A 14,444-nucleotide genomic window follows, 5' to 3' on the forward strand; every position below is an offset into this window, starting at 1 on the left:
GCTGTATTCGATCAAAAGGGTGCTTCTACTAAATACTGAGCAAAGGGTCTGAATACTTAGGACCATGTGATATTTCAGTTTTTCTTTTTTAATAAATCTGCAAAAATGTCAACAATTCTGTGTTTTTCTGTCAATATGGGGTGCTGTGTGTACATTAATGAGGAAAAAAATTAACTTAAATGATTTTAGCAAATGGCTGCAATATAACAAAGAGTGAAAAATTTAAGGGGGTCTGAATACTTTCCGTACCCACTGTATATATATATATATATATATATATATACATACACACACACACACACACACATATACACACACACACACACACACACACACACACACACACACACACAAAGATAAATATAGATAAAGTAGAATTAAAATAGAATAGAAAGTGCTAGAGTTAGAGGGTCAAATAAAGGTGACATTATGCATGTAATTTATATTAAGTTGTTTATTTGTAATAGGGCTCATATGAGACCTAGTTGAAGTCACCTTTGCAAAAGGAAATTTGTGATACTGCAGTAATAAATTGATGCATCGCGATTAAAAAATTACTATTGAAAAAAAATAATATTTAGTTTCAGTTCAACACTGATGTGTGATTTGTTGTGTGTGTTTTAAGATCTAATGTGTGAGGTTATAGCAGGTGGTGTTTTGTCACATCGGTGCTGAGTTTGAGCACATCTGTTTTTCTGGGTCATCTGTGGCCCAGAGTTCTACATTCAGCCCAAATGTTGGACGGTCACTGTGCTTTTAGAGCTCTATGCCAGTTGGGAATTTTGTATATTTATTGTCTTTAAATCAGTAGAGATTAAGTTCTGCAAGGCGGTAAGTAGTGCTTTATTTATTTATGTAGTTATTCAGAAACTGATTCATTATTTAAATTTACTTTGTGTCATTCCCCTCCTTCCCATAAATGCTGTTTCAGTCAAACTGTGTGCACTGAGTGTGAATGTTTTAAATTTGTACATTATCCATGGCATTATGGTGTTAAATATTGCCTTCACTCATCAGATTAGTCTTGAGGGATTTGTGTGTAATTGAGAGCTGTTACTTTGATCAGTGGGATCACTTACAATTTGATGTTATTTACTGAAGCCCTGTGGAAATGTTTTTAATCAGATCATAAGTTAGGAAAATTTTGTATTGTTTGAAAAAGGAAAATTCCTTTTGAAATGGAAAGAATCTGAAACCACATTATATTTGATTTATGACCAAAGGCTAAATTTCATGTCAGTTATTTTGGATGTCCATTGCAATATTCACTTGAGAATATACCAAATAAGGATGTAATAGACTGCTAAAAAATAATATGACTCGTTAGTTTTAGACTTTAATCCAAAATAAAAAATATATTCATAACTTAATCTCCAGTGCTGGTTGCATTTCACAAATTTCCAAGAAGCAATAGGCTCTTAGTAAGAAGTGAAACTATCCTGCAGGGTTTTACATCTCTTGTTTGAACCTATTTCTAGAGTAATATTGAAGCTGTTATTTCTAGAGAAGAACTTTGGCCCAATAATCAGAGAATTTCATCATTATCAGGGATTTTATTTGCTAATCTATCAACCATCTTAGAGCTAAATTACTAAACCAAGATCAGGCTATAGCCTATCTGTCCCAATTAACATATTCATGAGCACATGGCACCTTGAACTGATCCAGGAACACCTTTTATGACTAAAACCCAAAGTGAATTTTTAATCTGTCAGTGTTTCTGGTCTCCACTATGTGTCTGATTGCTTTGTATGAATTTGTGTTTGATAAGATAAAAATGTGTTACGAGTAAAGCATGCCTAATAAAATGTGTCCCTCCTTCTCTAAAGACAGCAATCTTGTGCTGAAAAATACCTTCCACCAACTTCCACCTTAATCAGCTCCATATCTCAGAGTCGTCCTTCAGGGTAGAGCAGGACACACATTTGGTGCTGACAGCAGCAGAATTGATTTCTAATAGATGTATAAGATTCGTGATTTTCTAGTAGAACTGGCCATTATTTTTGGCAGAGGTATTTTCAGTGCATATCTAATTTAAACCTTCATATCCTATGTGAAATTTCTTTAAATTATCTAGTTGGTCTTTTATAATGACCATATTTAGGTCAAATTTCTCTCATTAACCATTTTAATCGGTGCAAAAGGGAACATCTGTTGACAGTTATATTGCTTCATTTCTAATATGTTAGGAACCTAGCCTCAAAATCTCAAAATAAAAACCCAGACATGTGCATTTTCAAGCAGTAGTCTCAGGCATTGATTTGTGTTTGTGTGTGTGTGTGTGTTCCTATTTGATTAACTTTATTGTAACTGTAAGGCATAGTGAGACTTGAACTAAGGCAATGGTTTTTTTGATAGCCTGCCCTGTTGTTTACAGTTAGTTCTGCCACAGAGCAAGTGCCTTGTAAATGTCAGTAAGTACTTAAAACCAATTTTTAACAAACAGCATTTGCACCTTAATAACTAATTTGATGCTATTTACAGGGATTTCAGGCAGAAGAGCTGCTTGTAAGTGACTTTTCCTGTAAGTTGACCGTGAACTATGAGCACTGATGGACAGGAGTGGTGAGGGAGGGACTAATCGATCAATCACTCTCTGATGGCCATCAGAGATCAATAGGCCATCATCATACACAGGCATGCAGCTCACTAAACACACTGCACTGATCCTCTAGTGGATACATAATGTGAGAGGACTGTCCAAAAGGGCAATATATATAACACACACATACAGTACATACACACAAAAAAAACACACACATAGGGCCCCCACCATAAGTAAGGCCTAGGGCCATGGTAAGAGTTTTAGGCCAGCTAATAGAACAGTCACTTGCTTGATCAGGCCAGTAATGCAGTGTCACTAAACCTTACATTTGTTGTTCTTGTACATGTTTTTTGTCTTGCAAACTAAAACAGATAGCAGGGGTTGAAATGTTTTGTCATTGTTTTCCAGCAAAAGTGTGTTTATGAATTCATAGCTGTCTTGGAGTTATCTATTATATATATATATATATATATATATATATATATATATATATATATATATATATATATATATATATACATATATACATATGTTATTTATATGTTTCATGTTGTGGCCTCTCCTAGAGAATACATGATGTTATCAACTGCAATGTAAAAGCCATGGTTAAGGTGAGTACAAGCAAACAGAACCTTACCACTCACCATACACATTCCAAAGAGGCAGTGGTTAGCAACTGGTGGGTCGTTTAGCGGTCACACGCAAAATTCAGCTCTGTTCTGACAGGGTTCCAGAAAGCAAGGGAAAATTATTCTAAATGCAAAGAATAAAATGCAACTAATTATATAATCATGTATGATTTGCAAAAATAAACTGGTTGACTTTTAAAAGTTGGAGAGAAAATTCTTGTTATCAGCAAAATAAACCTTTCCGTCAAAGGTCATGCATCCAATCAAACACATTTTTGTACATTTTCTTACCAAGTCTGTCCTGTTGATATTTGTTAGGCTTATAGAGTTCATCGTAATATGAATAGATTTCAATGTTTGACTTTTTTACTTATTACATTTTAGATGATAAACAATTTTGAATCACCACTTTTTATGTTTTCAGATGTGCAGAATTGTGCTACCAGGGATGCAGCAAAGGTTTGGCCTTCTCTGTTCAATAGTTTTCTCATGATTTTTCATACAAATATTAACAAATGACCAGCACACTGACCATATGTATTTCCTTAGAGGAAGAGGAGTGATTCTGAATGTGTCCTCTGGCATAGCCAAAATACCCTGCCCCATTTACTCCCTGTATGCAGCATCCAAGGTCAATTTAACAAGACATCTACACAAAGTTGAAACATTCTATCTTCTTCTGCAATTCAAATAACATTCTGCACTGTATTGGCAATGTCAACATATCAAAAAAAAAAAAAAAATCTTCTCATCTACAGGTTTTTGTTGAGAGGTTTTCACAGGGTATTCAAGCAGAATATAAATCCAAGGGAATTATTATTCAGGTGAGTAAAAAAAATGTGTAATGCGTGCAAAAGAATGCTAGTTATTTTGCTCTCTTTACCATCCAGAACTTCAGCCACACATTAGGTGAATAATGTTTTGGGTGTATTAGATGTAGATAGAGCTTACCAGGAGTAAGATATCAATGTCCTCATTCCCTAATGGTTATTTTTTTTCCTAAGACGGTGGCTCCATTTGGGGTTTCAACATCAATGACAGGACATCAGAAGCCAGATATGGTCACCTTCACACCTGAGGAGTTTGCAAGGAGCTCACTGAAGTATCTAAAAGCTGGTGACCAAACATATGGCAGTGTCACTCATACCATACTGGTAATGACCTCAATGAGTGGTAATGAATGCAAATGACTTGCTTTACAAATAAATATTGAATATAATTAAGTATTGCGCCTGACCAACATGTAATTGATCTGTAGGGCGGGATTGTGCAGTCCATTCCCACCTGGGTCCTGCAGAGCGAAGTGTTTCAGCATCATTTCAGGGAATATGTGAAAGAGAGGGTCGGATGCCGAGAGTGATATATATATATATATATATATATATATACATATGGTAACACTACCATATAGGGACCAATTCTCACTATTAACTAGTAGCATATTAGTATGTCTATTATTATTAGGCTGTTTATTAGTACTTATAGAGCACATATTCTGCATGACCATATTCTGCATTCCTATTCCTACCAAATACCTAAACTTAACAATTACCTTACTAACTATTAATAAGCAGCAAATTAGTTTATTGAGACAAAAGTCGTAGTTAATGGTTTGTTAATAGTGAGAATTGGAACTTAAAATAAAGTGTGCCAATATATATACACATGAGGATTGTTAAACTATTATTTTTCCACTTCCCAGTCTTAAATATATGGTTTGTTGAGTTGCATTACTACCCTTGTCTAACCTTTAGTGTTGGGCACTTTTCATTTTTATTCTGATTTGAATAGCATTTCTGTGCACAGTATACTTGGGGAAGTAGTGCAGGTTACTGTGGCCTAGAGGACATTTTTAGTAGGCAAAGATGATCCTGGTGGGTGTTGTCAGCTAATTTAGAGGGCTGTCACTGTATGACTGATATAATGGGTAATGTGCACCGCACAAAGAGGTTACGTACCAAGAGACATGACAGCCCATCTTTCTCTTCGTTTCCTCTTTTCTTTTTCATTAAGCCTTTTGATGCTCAGTGAGTTACATGAACATAAATAATTTTAGCCTTGCTGATTTAGGTTAACATATGATGGCTGGAGAGATCGTATAATCATCTGGAGGTTGTTTCAGTGAGAATGCCCTCATTTAACACCTGCCAAGCATCAAAAATCACCCACTCACAGAGTTTAATGCTCCGGGGGCTGTTTACGTCATATGGGATTGAGCATTTGTCTAAATCAGATGCTAACAGATGCATTTTGTACTCTGTTTTACATTTGTTTCAGCTGCAGAGGCTAAAGCGATCACTATCCTTCAAGACCAAGAGTCTTCGCAGCAAAAGTGCAGATAATTTTTTCCAACGGCCGATCGAGGATGTGAAGTTTCAAACCGAACTGCTCTCTGATGTCAGCAACAGCACAGGTAATCTGAGTACCATCGGTGTGTCCGTCTCAGCGTCCCCAACGATGTCCCTTCCTCCACCACCCCCTCCACTGCCTAACGTCATCCCGGGCAATCTGCCCATCACAATCTGTTCACCATCCCGAGCCCCACGCCCGGCGGACCCCAACGCACACACGTTTCTAGAGCACATCTTCAAGAAGCCCCATTTCTGTGACGTCTGCAACCACATGATTGTAGGTAAGAGGACGTGTTTTATCTTTATGTGACTGGCGACAGCTCTCATTACAGAGAAAACACACGAACAAAGCTGTGTTTGTGCTTGTTTAGACAGGGGAGGCTATTTTGATCTCTAACATAATGATTATAGATTAGATGACTGAAGGCATAATCTAAAATATTCTATTACCCATCTGTTGTCCGGCCACCAGACACTAATGTTTTGTTACTGTGGACGACGCAAAAAAACACAAAGATTTGAGCATGTAGAGAGCGGTGAACAAAGATAAGAGTGGCACGACTTAATGAGTTAAAGACTCCATGAGATAAAAATCGAATGATTGTGGCTGTTAGTCAATGTCTATTAGATTTGAGGTCATATGTGAGTGCACTCCTAAAAGCTTACATAACTTGTAGCACATATAAACTACTGTTCACTGGTTTGAGGTCGGTAAGATTTTGTAATGTTTTTGAAAGAATGCTCTTATGCTCACCAAGGCTGTGTTTATTTGGTCAAAAATACAGTAAAAATTAGGGATGTAACGATTCACTCAATCGCGATGCGATACGATTCACAATACTGATTACATGATACGATTTTCACATTTTTTTAAAACATAGATTTAAGACCATTTATAAGTGAAAAGGTGTCCTTTTATTATTGCTTGGACAAAATGCTGCACACTTCTTTTGAAATGTGAATTGTTGAAATATGTCTCATAACAAAACTAAATAAAAATTTTAAAACGAACCCCGAATCAAACAAATAAATAACATAAATAAAATAAATCTCTTTATATAGGCTAGGCAAACCAAGGCTTTGCTCTTTCCATTTATAATTAGAGGCAACAACTCTCAGAGATACATTCATATAAATGCCCACCCAAACTGTATCGCCATTCATTTAACCTCTCAACCGATTTAAATCGTTACATATTTGTATCGATTTTCAACTGGCTCATGGTACATCGATTTGTTACATCCCTATTAAAAATAGTAATATTGTGAAATATTGTTACAATTTAAAATACAGTTTTTTCCTGTGATGGCAAAGCTGAATTTCAGCAGCCATTACCCCAGTCTTCAGTGTCACATGATCCTTCAGAAATCATTCTAATATGCTGATAGGGTGCTAAAGAAACTTTTTTATTATTACTATCAGTGTTGAAAAGAGGTGTGCTGCTTAATATTTCTGTATAAAACATCTTTACTGTCACTTTTGACTAATTTAATGCATTTTTGCAGATTTTCTTTTTTTAAATCTTATAAACTCCAAGGTTTTTTTTATTCTTTGGAAATTGCTGCAAATATAATGATGACTCAATTTCAATGCTGCTGTTTAGACATTTTTGTCTGAGTTATAATAAAATTATAGCAATATATGTTTCTGCAGGGCAGTGGCTATTTAAACAAAAAGGACAAGTCCCACCTACAAGTCCTGTTTCAATACAAGTGCATCAAAATAGGACATATTGGGTCCTTAAGCCTCTCAACTCTTTCCTGATTTTTTGAAAATGTTTTAAAATGAGTTTTAACATTTTTTAAAGTCTGTCACCAAAATGTATTTTTATTGTTGGAAAGGGTAGTCAGACAGAAATACATCAAACTGAGGTGTACTGCCGCCAATCGAAAGCTTCATGCCCCATATTTATGCCTCTATGAGGGTCATCTGTCCAAACTGGATTTTCTATAATGTAAATCATGAGTTAATTCTTCAAATTGAAACAGTGAGGTATTTTTAAGATAAAGAGCTCTACTTACAGTACGTGTGGTGTTTAAAAGCATATGTGCTCACTGAGCCTGCATTAGAGTATTTGTGGGTTTGTCCTAGAAGGCAACAAGGTTGTGGCTCAGCTTTCAATTTGTTTGTGTGGTGAGTCGGACAGATGTCCACCTGTTTGAAAAGAGAAACCCATAGCACAAGGATGAACACATACACACACACACTGTATGGCAACACTTTAGTTTAGGGACCAGTTCTCACTATTAACTAGTTGGTTATTAGCATGAATAATACTAGCATATTAGCTGTTTATTAGTATTTATAAAGCACATATTAGTGCCTTATTCTGTAATATATTCTGAATAGTGTTTTATGTTTTGAATGCACAGTGTGTGAGAGAGAGAAAAAAAGTGTGTGTGTGGTTGTGGCTGCCATATGGATCTGTCAGGCCTCATCACCTCTTTACCTCACTAACACTCCCTCAGAAGAGCACACTAATGAGGGCAGGGCTCCACATCCCATCCTGGCACATCCTTATGAAAAGGACATCAAGAGGCCAAATCATGCATTTCAAAGCTTTGTACTAAATGTAGAGAAACCGGAGCTTACTCAGCATTAGATGAGGAATGATCTGTCGGCTCATTATCCCACAGCATTCTGATTACTGCCATGCAGGAAGGTGAATTTGATGAGATCTCACCAGCTGTCTGGAAGAAATAGCGAGGTGAGGCTAGTTCTTCTGCTTGTGTGTCGAGTCTCAATATCCTGCTGTGACTAATGGGTCATTACTAAATAACAAACCGTGACATCTCCGCATATGGATCGGATGTCAGGACACCTGTGTGTGACCCAAATCTCCACAGGTTGATTAAATATGAGCCCACGTGCCGTTGACCCAAATCTCTGCATTTGGATCAGATATCAGGATATCAGGACACCGGAATTAACTGGGTTTCAGCATCACGTGCCTTTGTTTTCCGTGCTCGTTTGTGATAGCCAGTTGTGTGGTGAATGGGGTATTTGAGCTAAAGATACAGATAACTGACCTGTTGCTATTTTGCTTAGATTCCAGTTCAAAGTTAAAGAGTTTTTTTTTCCTGTGGTTAAAAGTTTATGTATTTATTTATTGATTTATTTACTTACTTACTTATTTAATTACTAACTTGGTCGCTTGCTAGCTTCAACTTGGGCCACTTTTATGATCCAGAGTTTTTTTTTTTAATCATGCCATCATTTATTTTTGATTATATACCTTTTTTACTTTAACTTTTTAATATTTTTTGCCTATTATGTATAGATTTTATTGTTTAACTCTAGTCTCTGTGACTCTCCCAGACTTTTAATCTTAAACTATGAAAATCCACCATAAAATAGAAATATACGTATATTTAACAGTAAAATAAACATAAACCATTTCAGTATTTATTTTGTGAAAATTATACATATTTTATATACATATACAAAACAATAATAAAACAAAATAAAAAATCACAACCACTACAACCAACAATTGTAGTTTTTAGTTTTACTAAAGTTAATTTTCTATAAGTAGGTTGCTTACCGAATATTTTTCTTATTAGTGACCATTTCCAGTTAAGCAAAAAAAAGTATTTTACAAACATTACAAAAATGACATAATTCTTTTGGTTTCATGTCTTTTCGCAGTTGAACAATTTTAGTGTACAAATTAAGTAGAGAGTGTAAAATGTGTCCCTTCTGAAGAAACTCCCACTCAACACCCACTTAGCTGTGTGGGTAAAAACTAAAGGAATTTAAGAAATGTTTTAATGGTCAGTTGTGCAGCTTTAAAGATATTTACTCACCATGAACTGACCGTGCATTTCATTCCGAATGAAAATTTAAAAAGTGTGTTCTGTATTATTAATACTTCGTATTGAGCTCATTTAAAAATTTCAGTCAGCAATTTACAAAGCGTTTTCTGGATCGGAGAGTAACACGTTTTTCATGCTGATGTTCTCTCATGTTTGGCTAAAGCAGAGACATCTATTTCTAAAGACACAGAAGCCATGCTGTTTTTCAAAGTATAAAAGGAGGCTTAGCATATTGAGAATATGGTTGGCTGTCTGTGTGGGTGGATTCTCATCCCATTGGGCATCTGATGACATTAACAACATTGAAATTAAGTCCACAGAACATATCATGCAGCTTTTGCGAGTGTTGGTGAATGATGAAATCATTTTCCTCTTTTTCCCTTAGGGCACACAAGTCCAAAATGAAGACCAAACATTTTATGACTTTGATCAAATATTCTAATATCACTTTCAGGCATTTGTTTTTCACTTTTACTGAAACTTGGCCTGAACTAGATCTGAGTCGATGTCGTTTTCATTATAATTGTTCTGCCCTGCATCACCTCTCAACCCAAGACAAAGTACTCAACACATAAATACCCAATCATTAAACACATTAACAATGCATTAAAGATTTTTTTCAAAGGCTGAAGTGATCAGCACAGGGAGGCATAAGAGAGTCTGGACCGAGCATGTGATGTTTGATTAATCGATGGATGGCTGGAAGCAGCTTGATGAAGCAGACAGGGGCAAATGAGCCCTGTGACAGAGTCATTCTCACAACAGCGGGACCTGATGTTTTCACCCTATTAATCATTCCACATTCATATTTTATTATTCAAAACAAAATTTTCATTTATCATTTTAAATCTTAAAGTCACTCCAAAAGAGGAAATATATTATTTTCTATTCTCTGATCTTGTGTAGTTAAAAGGATATTTCACCCAAAATGTAAACTCTTCTGTCATCATGTACTCATTTTCTTTCTTTCTTCTGCAGAAGATATTCTGCTTTAGCCAAACACGAGAGAACATAAAAGAAGCTATTTCTCAAAATATATATTTTTTTCTTTCTTTCTTTTTTTGTCCATAATGAAAGGTCAGATTTAGATCCCATTAACTTTCATTGAATGGACAAAAAAATATTCTTTTATGTTCCACAGAAGAAAGTCATAAAGCTTAGGAATGACCTGGGTGTGTAAATGATGACAGAATTTGGGTGAACAATCCTTTAAAGGCTATTACATCGAAGTGTTCAGAGATACATGTTTTGAAAAATCAATATCTGTAAACCTTGAATGAGCTGTAACTAATGCCGTGTTGCCTTGTTTGACCAACATTTTATTTTTATATTTCAAGAAATAATTGTAATGCAAGAGGGATTCTCTCCTGTAATTGTTTTAGCTTGCCAAGGGGGAGCAGGCAAGGTGTTCGGTAAGTCTGTTCTGTTTGATGATGAATTGAACTCTTTCGAAACCGAATGAAAATAGATAACTCCCTTCACCCACCTCCAACCCCAACCCACCCTCTCCCTGCTTCTGCGCTCATAAAGACTTGTTCAGCACTCTCAGGAAATGCATATGATGAAGTGGCTCCTCATATGCTTTCCAGACCAATGCTTAATAGAATTTTTCCCCAGAGCGGTCAATATCAATACTCTTATTCTGTGATGGGATTGTTTTTTGTTGTTGTTGTTTCTCATTACTGTCACAGGAATATAGATCATGTTATTCTGTGTGTGCTGTTTTCCAGAGCTTTATTATGCATGCTGTTGTTATATACTGTAGATGATGGTCTACTTTGTTCTGGTGGTTTAAAGTTAATGAAAGTGTCTATTTTGTGTGCTTGGATATAGTGGAAGATACAGAGGTTTTTACCAGTAGGTGGCTTTAATCTCAATAAAGTGCTGCTCGCTCTTGGGAAGCAGCTGGAAACGTGACTTTAACACACTATAATTTCAGTAATTAGTATTTATTGTCTCACCACAATAAAATCGGTTTATGTTTATCCTGCACAGAGGCAGTTTTTTAATTTCTGAAAGCAATTAGGCCTTATTAATTCTCCATTACCCAAAGATCATCCAAAGAAGCATGCATCAAAGTATTGCATAATTTGCCATGGGAAAAGCTGTTTATTTTGGTTAACGAAACATTCAGCCCTATCTGTAAGAAAGAAACGTAATTTTACCCTGAGTTCACCCTGAGTTATCATAATGGGAGGAGTCAGAGGCATCTATGGATTAAAGCATGTTTTTATTATTATTTTATGGCACAAGAGTGTTGTTACTGGAAGAAGCAGAAAATGGATGTTATAACATGCTCTTGGTGAATTTATTTTAGCATTTTGTTTACATTTTGTTTGCAGTTTGATTGACAGAACCTTAAGAGTTTTACAGCTTGCACATTGTGACTTTTGTGGTGGAGATCTACATTCCCTGCTTTCAAGTGAACACAAATGTTATGTACAAATATCGATATCAGGCAAAGTATACATGTATAGCTTCCTTCTGTAGTTCTTCCTTCCTCCAAGTGTCTAAATCAATAAAACCGTGTCTCTGAATGCATGTTCTGAGCATCAGGTGTGGGGATATCAAATTGTGAAACTGAGCAAATATAAGAGTAGGATTTTTGTTTGAGAATAAGAGTGCTATTTTATTGGATGGTTTCTTGTACATTTGTTCTCAAATTTTACGCTTTGCTCTTGTTTGTCTTCAGCTGTTTCTGTTCAGCTTAGCATTAACACCTGCATTTTCCTGTTTCCAGTACTACCAATAAGTGTGAATTCTGCAAGTGTTTCTGGGACTGTGAAGCCATAATTTATTGATCTTCTTATAAGGGATCTTCTTTTTAGGCAAAATAAATGTAGGCCAGAATGATGACCAGCAACCTGAACACTTGCAGAATTGCTCCCCCACACTCTTAAAAATAAATGTTCTTTATTGGCATCTTTGGTTCCATGAAGAACCTTCAAAATCCATTAAACCTTTCCATTGTGTAAAAGGATCTTTTTAGTGGGAAAACAATCTTTAGATTACTCGAATGTTCTTCACACTGAGAAAAAAAGTGCACTTTTGGAACATTTATTTTTAAGAGTGTTTAATATTTTAACCCTTCAAAACTTCTGACAGAATTATATGGAATTTCATGTTAAACTGCTAATTAAGAATTAACTGTGGATGATAATAAACAAACTATTGCTCTTGATACCAGAATTTCCCAACAAAACTGCACATGTGGAAATTCCCAACTCTGACCTGGCTGTATTTATTGATCACTTTCTGTTGTTTAGCAGTAATATAACATTGCTTTGTACAAATAACCTTTATGTTTAATAAGTTTGCTATCAGAAGACATTTAAACCTGATATTAACTGAATTTGACCTCAACTGCTAGGCACCAATGCTAAGCTGGGCCTCCGGTGCAAAGCCTGCAAGATGGGCATCCACAACAAGTGCCTGGATCGAGTTGGACAGCAGAGATGCATGGGGAAATTGGTGAGATATTTTTTTACTTTGTGAATTGAGTGTTTTTTCCCTCACTTTGTTAGTTTTTGTTGATATTTGATTACTCTTGGAAATTGAATGTGGAACTAAACATGTATTCAGTGTTTATGTTCATTTGTTGATCAGGTTGGCCAATGTTTGTTTATCGTATGAAGAGGCTTATTAAGACATGACATAACAGATAGTGTAGCAATGAAAACACACTTCTCCGGTCTCCACTGATGGAGAAACCAAGTCCATACTTATAATTTGCAATATCACTTTCCTGGTGTTCCTCTCTGGCAGTAGATAAAGATTTTTAGTGTGTGAGTGTTAAGATATGATACTCTTCACAGTGTTATTTTTGGTGATTTGAAGGTGTGAGTCATCAGTCTGTCTTTTCCTTCCATGAATTTATGTGTGAGTATGAATGTTAATGATTCTCCGGTGTGTACTAGAGAAAGTGAGAGAGAAGAAAGATGGGATAGTTGATACAGAATATCAAGATGCATCTATCATGTAAACACCTCTGTGCTTTACTCAGGGGACCCACAAGTCACGACTCTTCTGGGAAATTCACACGCCCCCCACACACACACACACACAGGGAAAAAAATGTCCAAATGGGAAAAGAGTGCTAAAATTTCCATTGCTTTTCCCATGGCTTCAGTGCAGTACCGGAGTGAGTCAGGTTTCTCAGAGAAGGATTGAGTGACCTTGAGAACAAGTTCAGTTTTTTGCACAAAAAAAAACAAATAAACGTGGAAAAATTATTATTTTCAACCCTCATTCTGACCCTCTGTTTAAAATGACCTGTTTTTAAGGGGCGTGTCCTTTAAGGCTTCTCAGTAATCAGCCAATGTTATGATTGGCTGATGTCATTGCATAGGAAACAGTATCAATGCCCTGCCCCCTCACTATTGCATGTGAGTGTTTTAAAAACATGATAATACAAAATAAAATGGTCATTTCCAGTCAATGCATTATGAAATCATTTACTTGTTGTTTGTAGGGGTTGCACCGACTAGTCGACTTCAATGCTCTGCCATGGCGCTTTTAAGTTTGACGTCGTCTAGTCACTGGTCCTATAGAGGGCGCAACAGGATAAGAAATCTTTGAAGGACTTCCACATTTACGCTCCGTTTCCAAACAGTTAAAATGACAAATAAATGCATACTCTGAAAGCGCTCCACAAGACATGTGAGATTATATTACTGGATGCTCGAAATTGAATGGGAGAATGCACGTTTTAAACAGCTTATTGTACAGGTAAGTTAATCGCCGTTCTAATCTAATGCGCTGCTGCACTGTAACGTACACACATTACAGACAGTAGTTCGTACATCACGTGCAGATCACGCGCAGACTGAATGCCAGTGGGCGAGGCCTATGGTGAGAAGGTGACTATTCGTCAATGTCTTGCTCTGAAGGCGTTGTTTATGCAAATGTTTGTGTCCTTGTGATGTCACCATGCCCTCTCAGATCCGATGAAGCTTGTTTAATTAAATGCTTTACTTTACTTTTAGTAATTTAGCAGACGCTTTTATCCAAAGCGACTTACAAATAAGAAAAGTAATTAAAACTAAAAGCTAAAACTCTATAAATACTATATATATATATATATATATATATATATATATATATA

General features: G+C 35.9%; 1 protein-coding gene across 2 annotated transcripts in view; it reads left to right on the forward strand.

Moving 5' to 3' along the window:
• The window catches only part of stac (SH3 and cysteine rich domain), a 36,709-nt gene that overhangs the window by 2,447 nt on the left and 19,818 nt on the right, over positions 1-14,444 (forward strand). Inside the window, exons 2-4 of one of the 2 annotated variants that reach the window (XM_016269858.1) lie at positions 5,452-5,806; positions 10,723-10,752; positions 12,711-12,811. In XM_016269858.1, coding sequence (XP_016125344.1) covers positions 5,452-5,806; positions 10,723-10,752; positions 12,711-12,811 — 486 coding nt within the window. The remainder of the gene's footprint in view (positions 1-5,451; positions 5,807-10,722; positions 10,753-12,710; positions 12,812-14,444) is intronic. The other variant, XM_016269859.1, reaches the window with a different exon arrangement.

This window comes from Sinocyclocheilus grahami, unplaced genomic scaffold (assembly GCF_001515645.1).
Source record: "Sinocyclocheilus grahami isolate Dianchi unplaced genomic scaffold, SAMN03320097.WGS_v1.1 scaffold54.1, whole genome shotgun sequence".
Classification (NCBI taxonomy): Eukaryota; Metazoa; Chordata; class Actinopteri; order Cypriniformes; family Cyprinidae; genus Sinocyclocheilus; species Sinocyclocheilus grahami.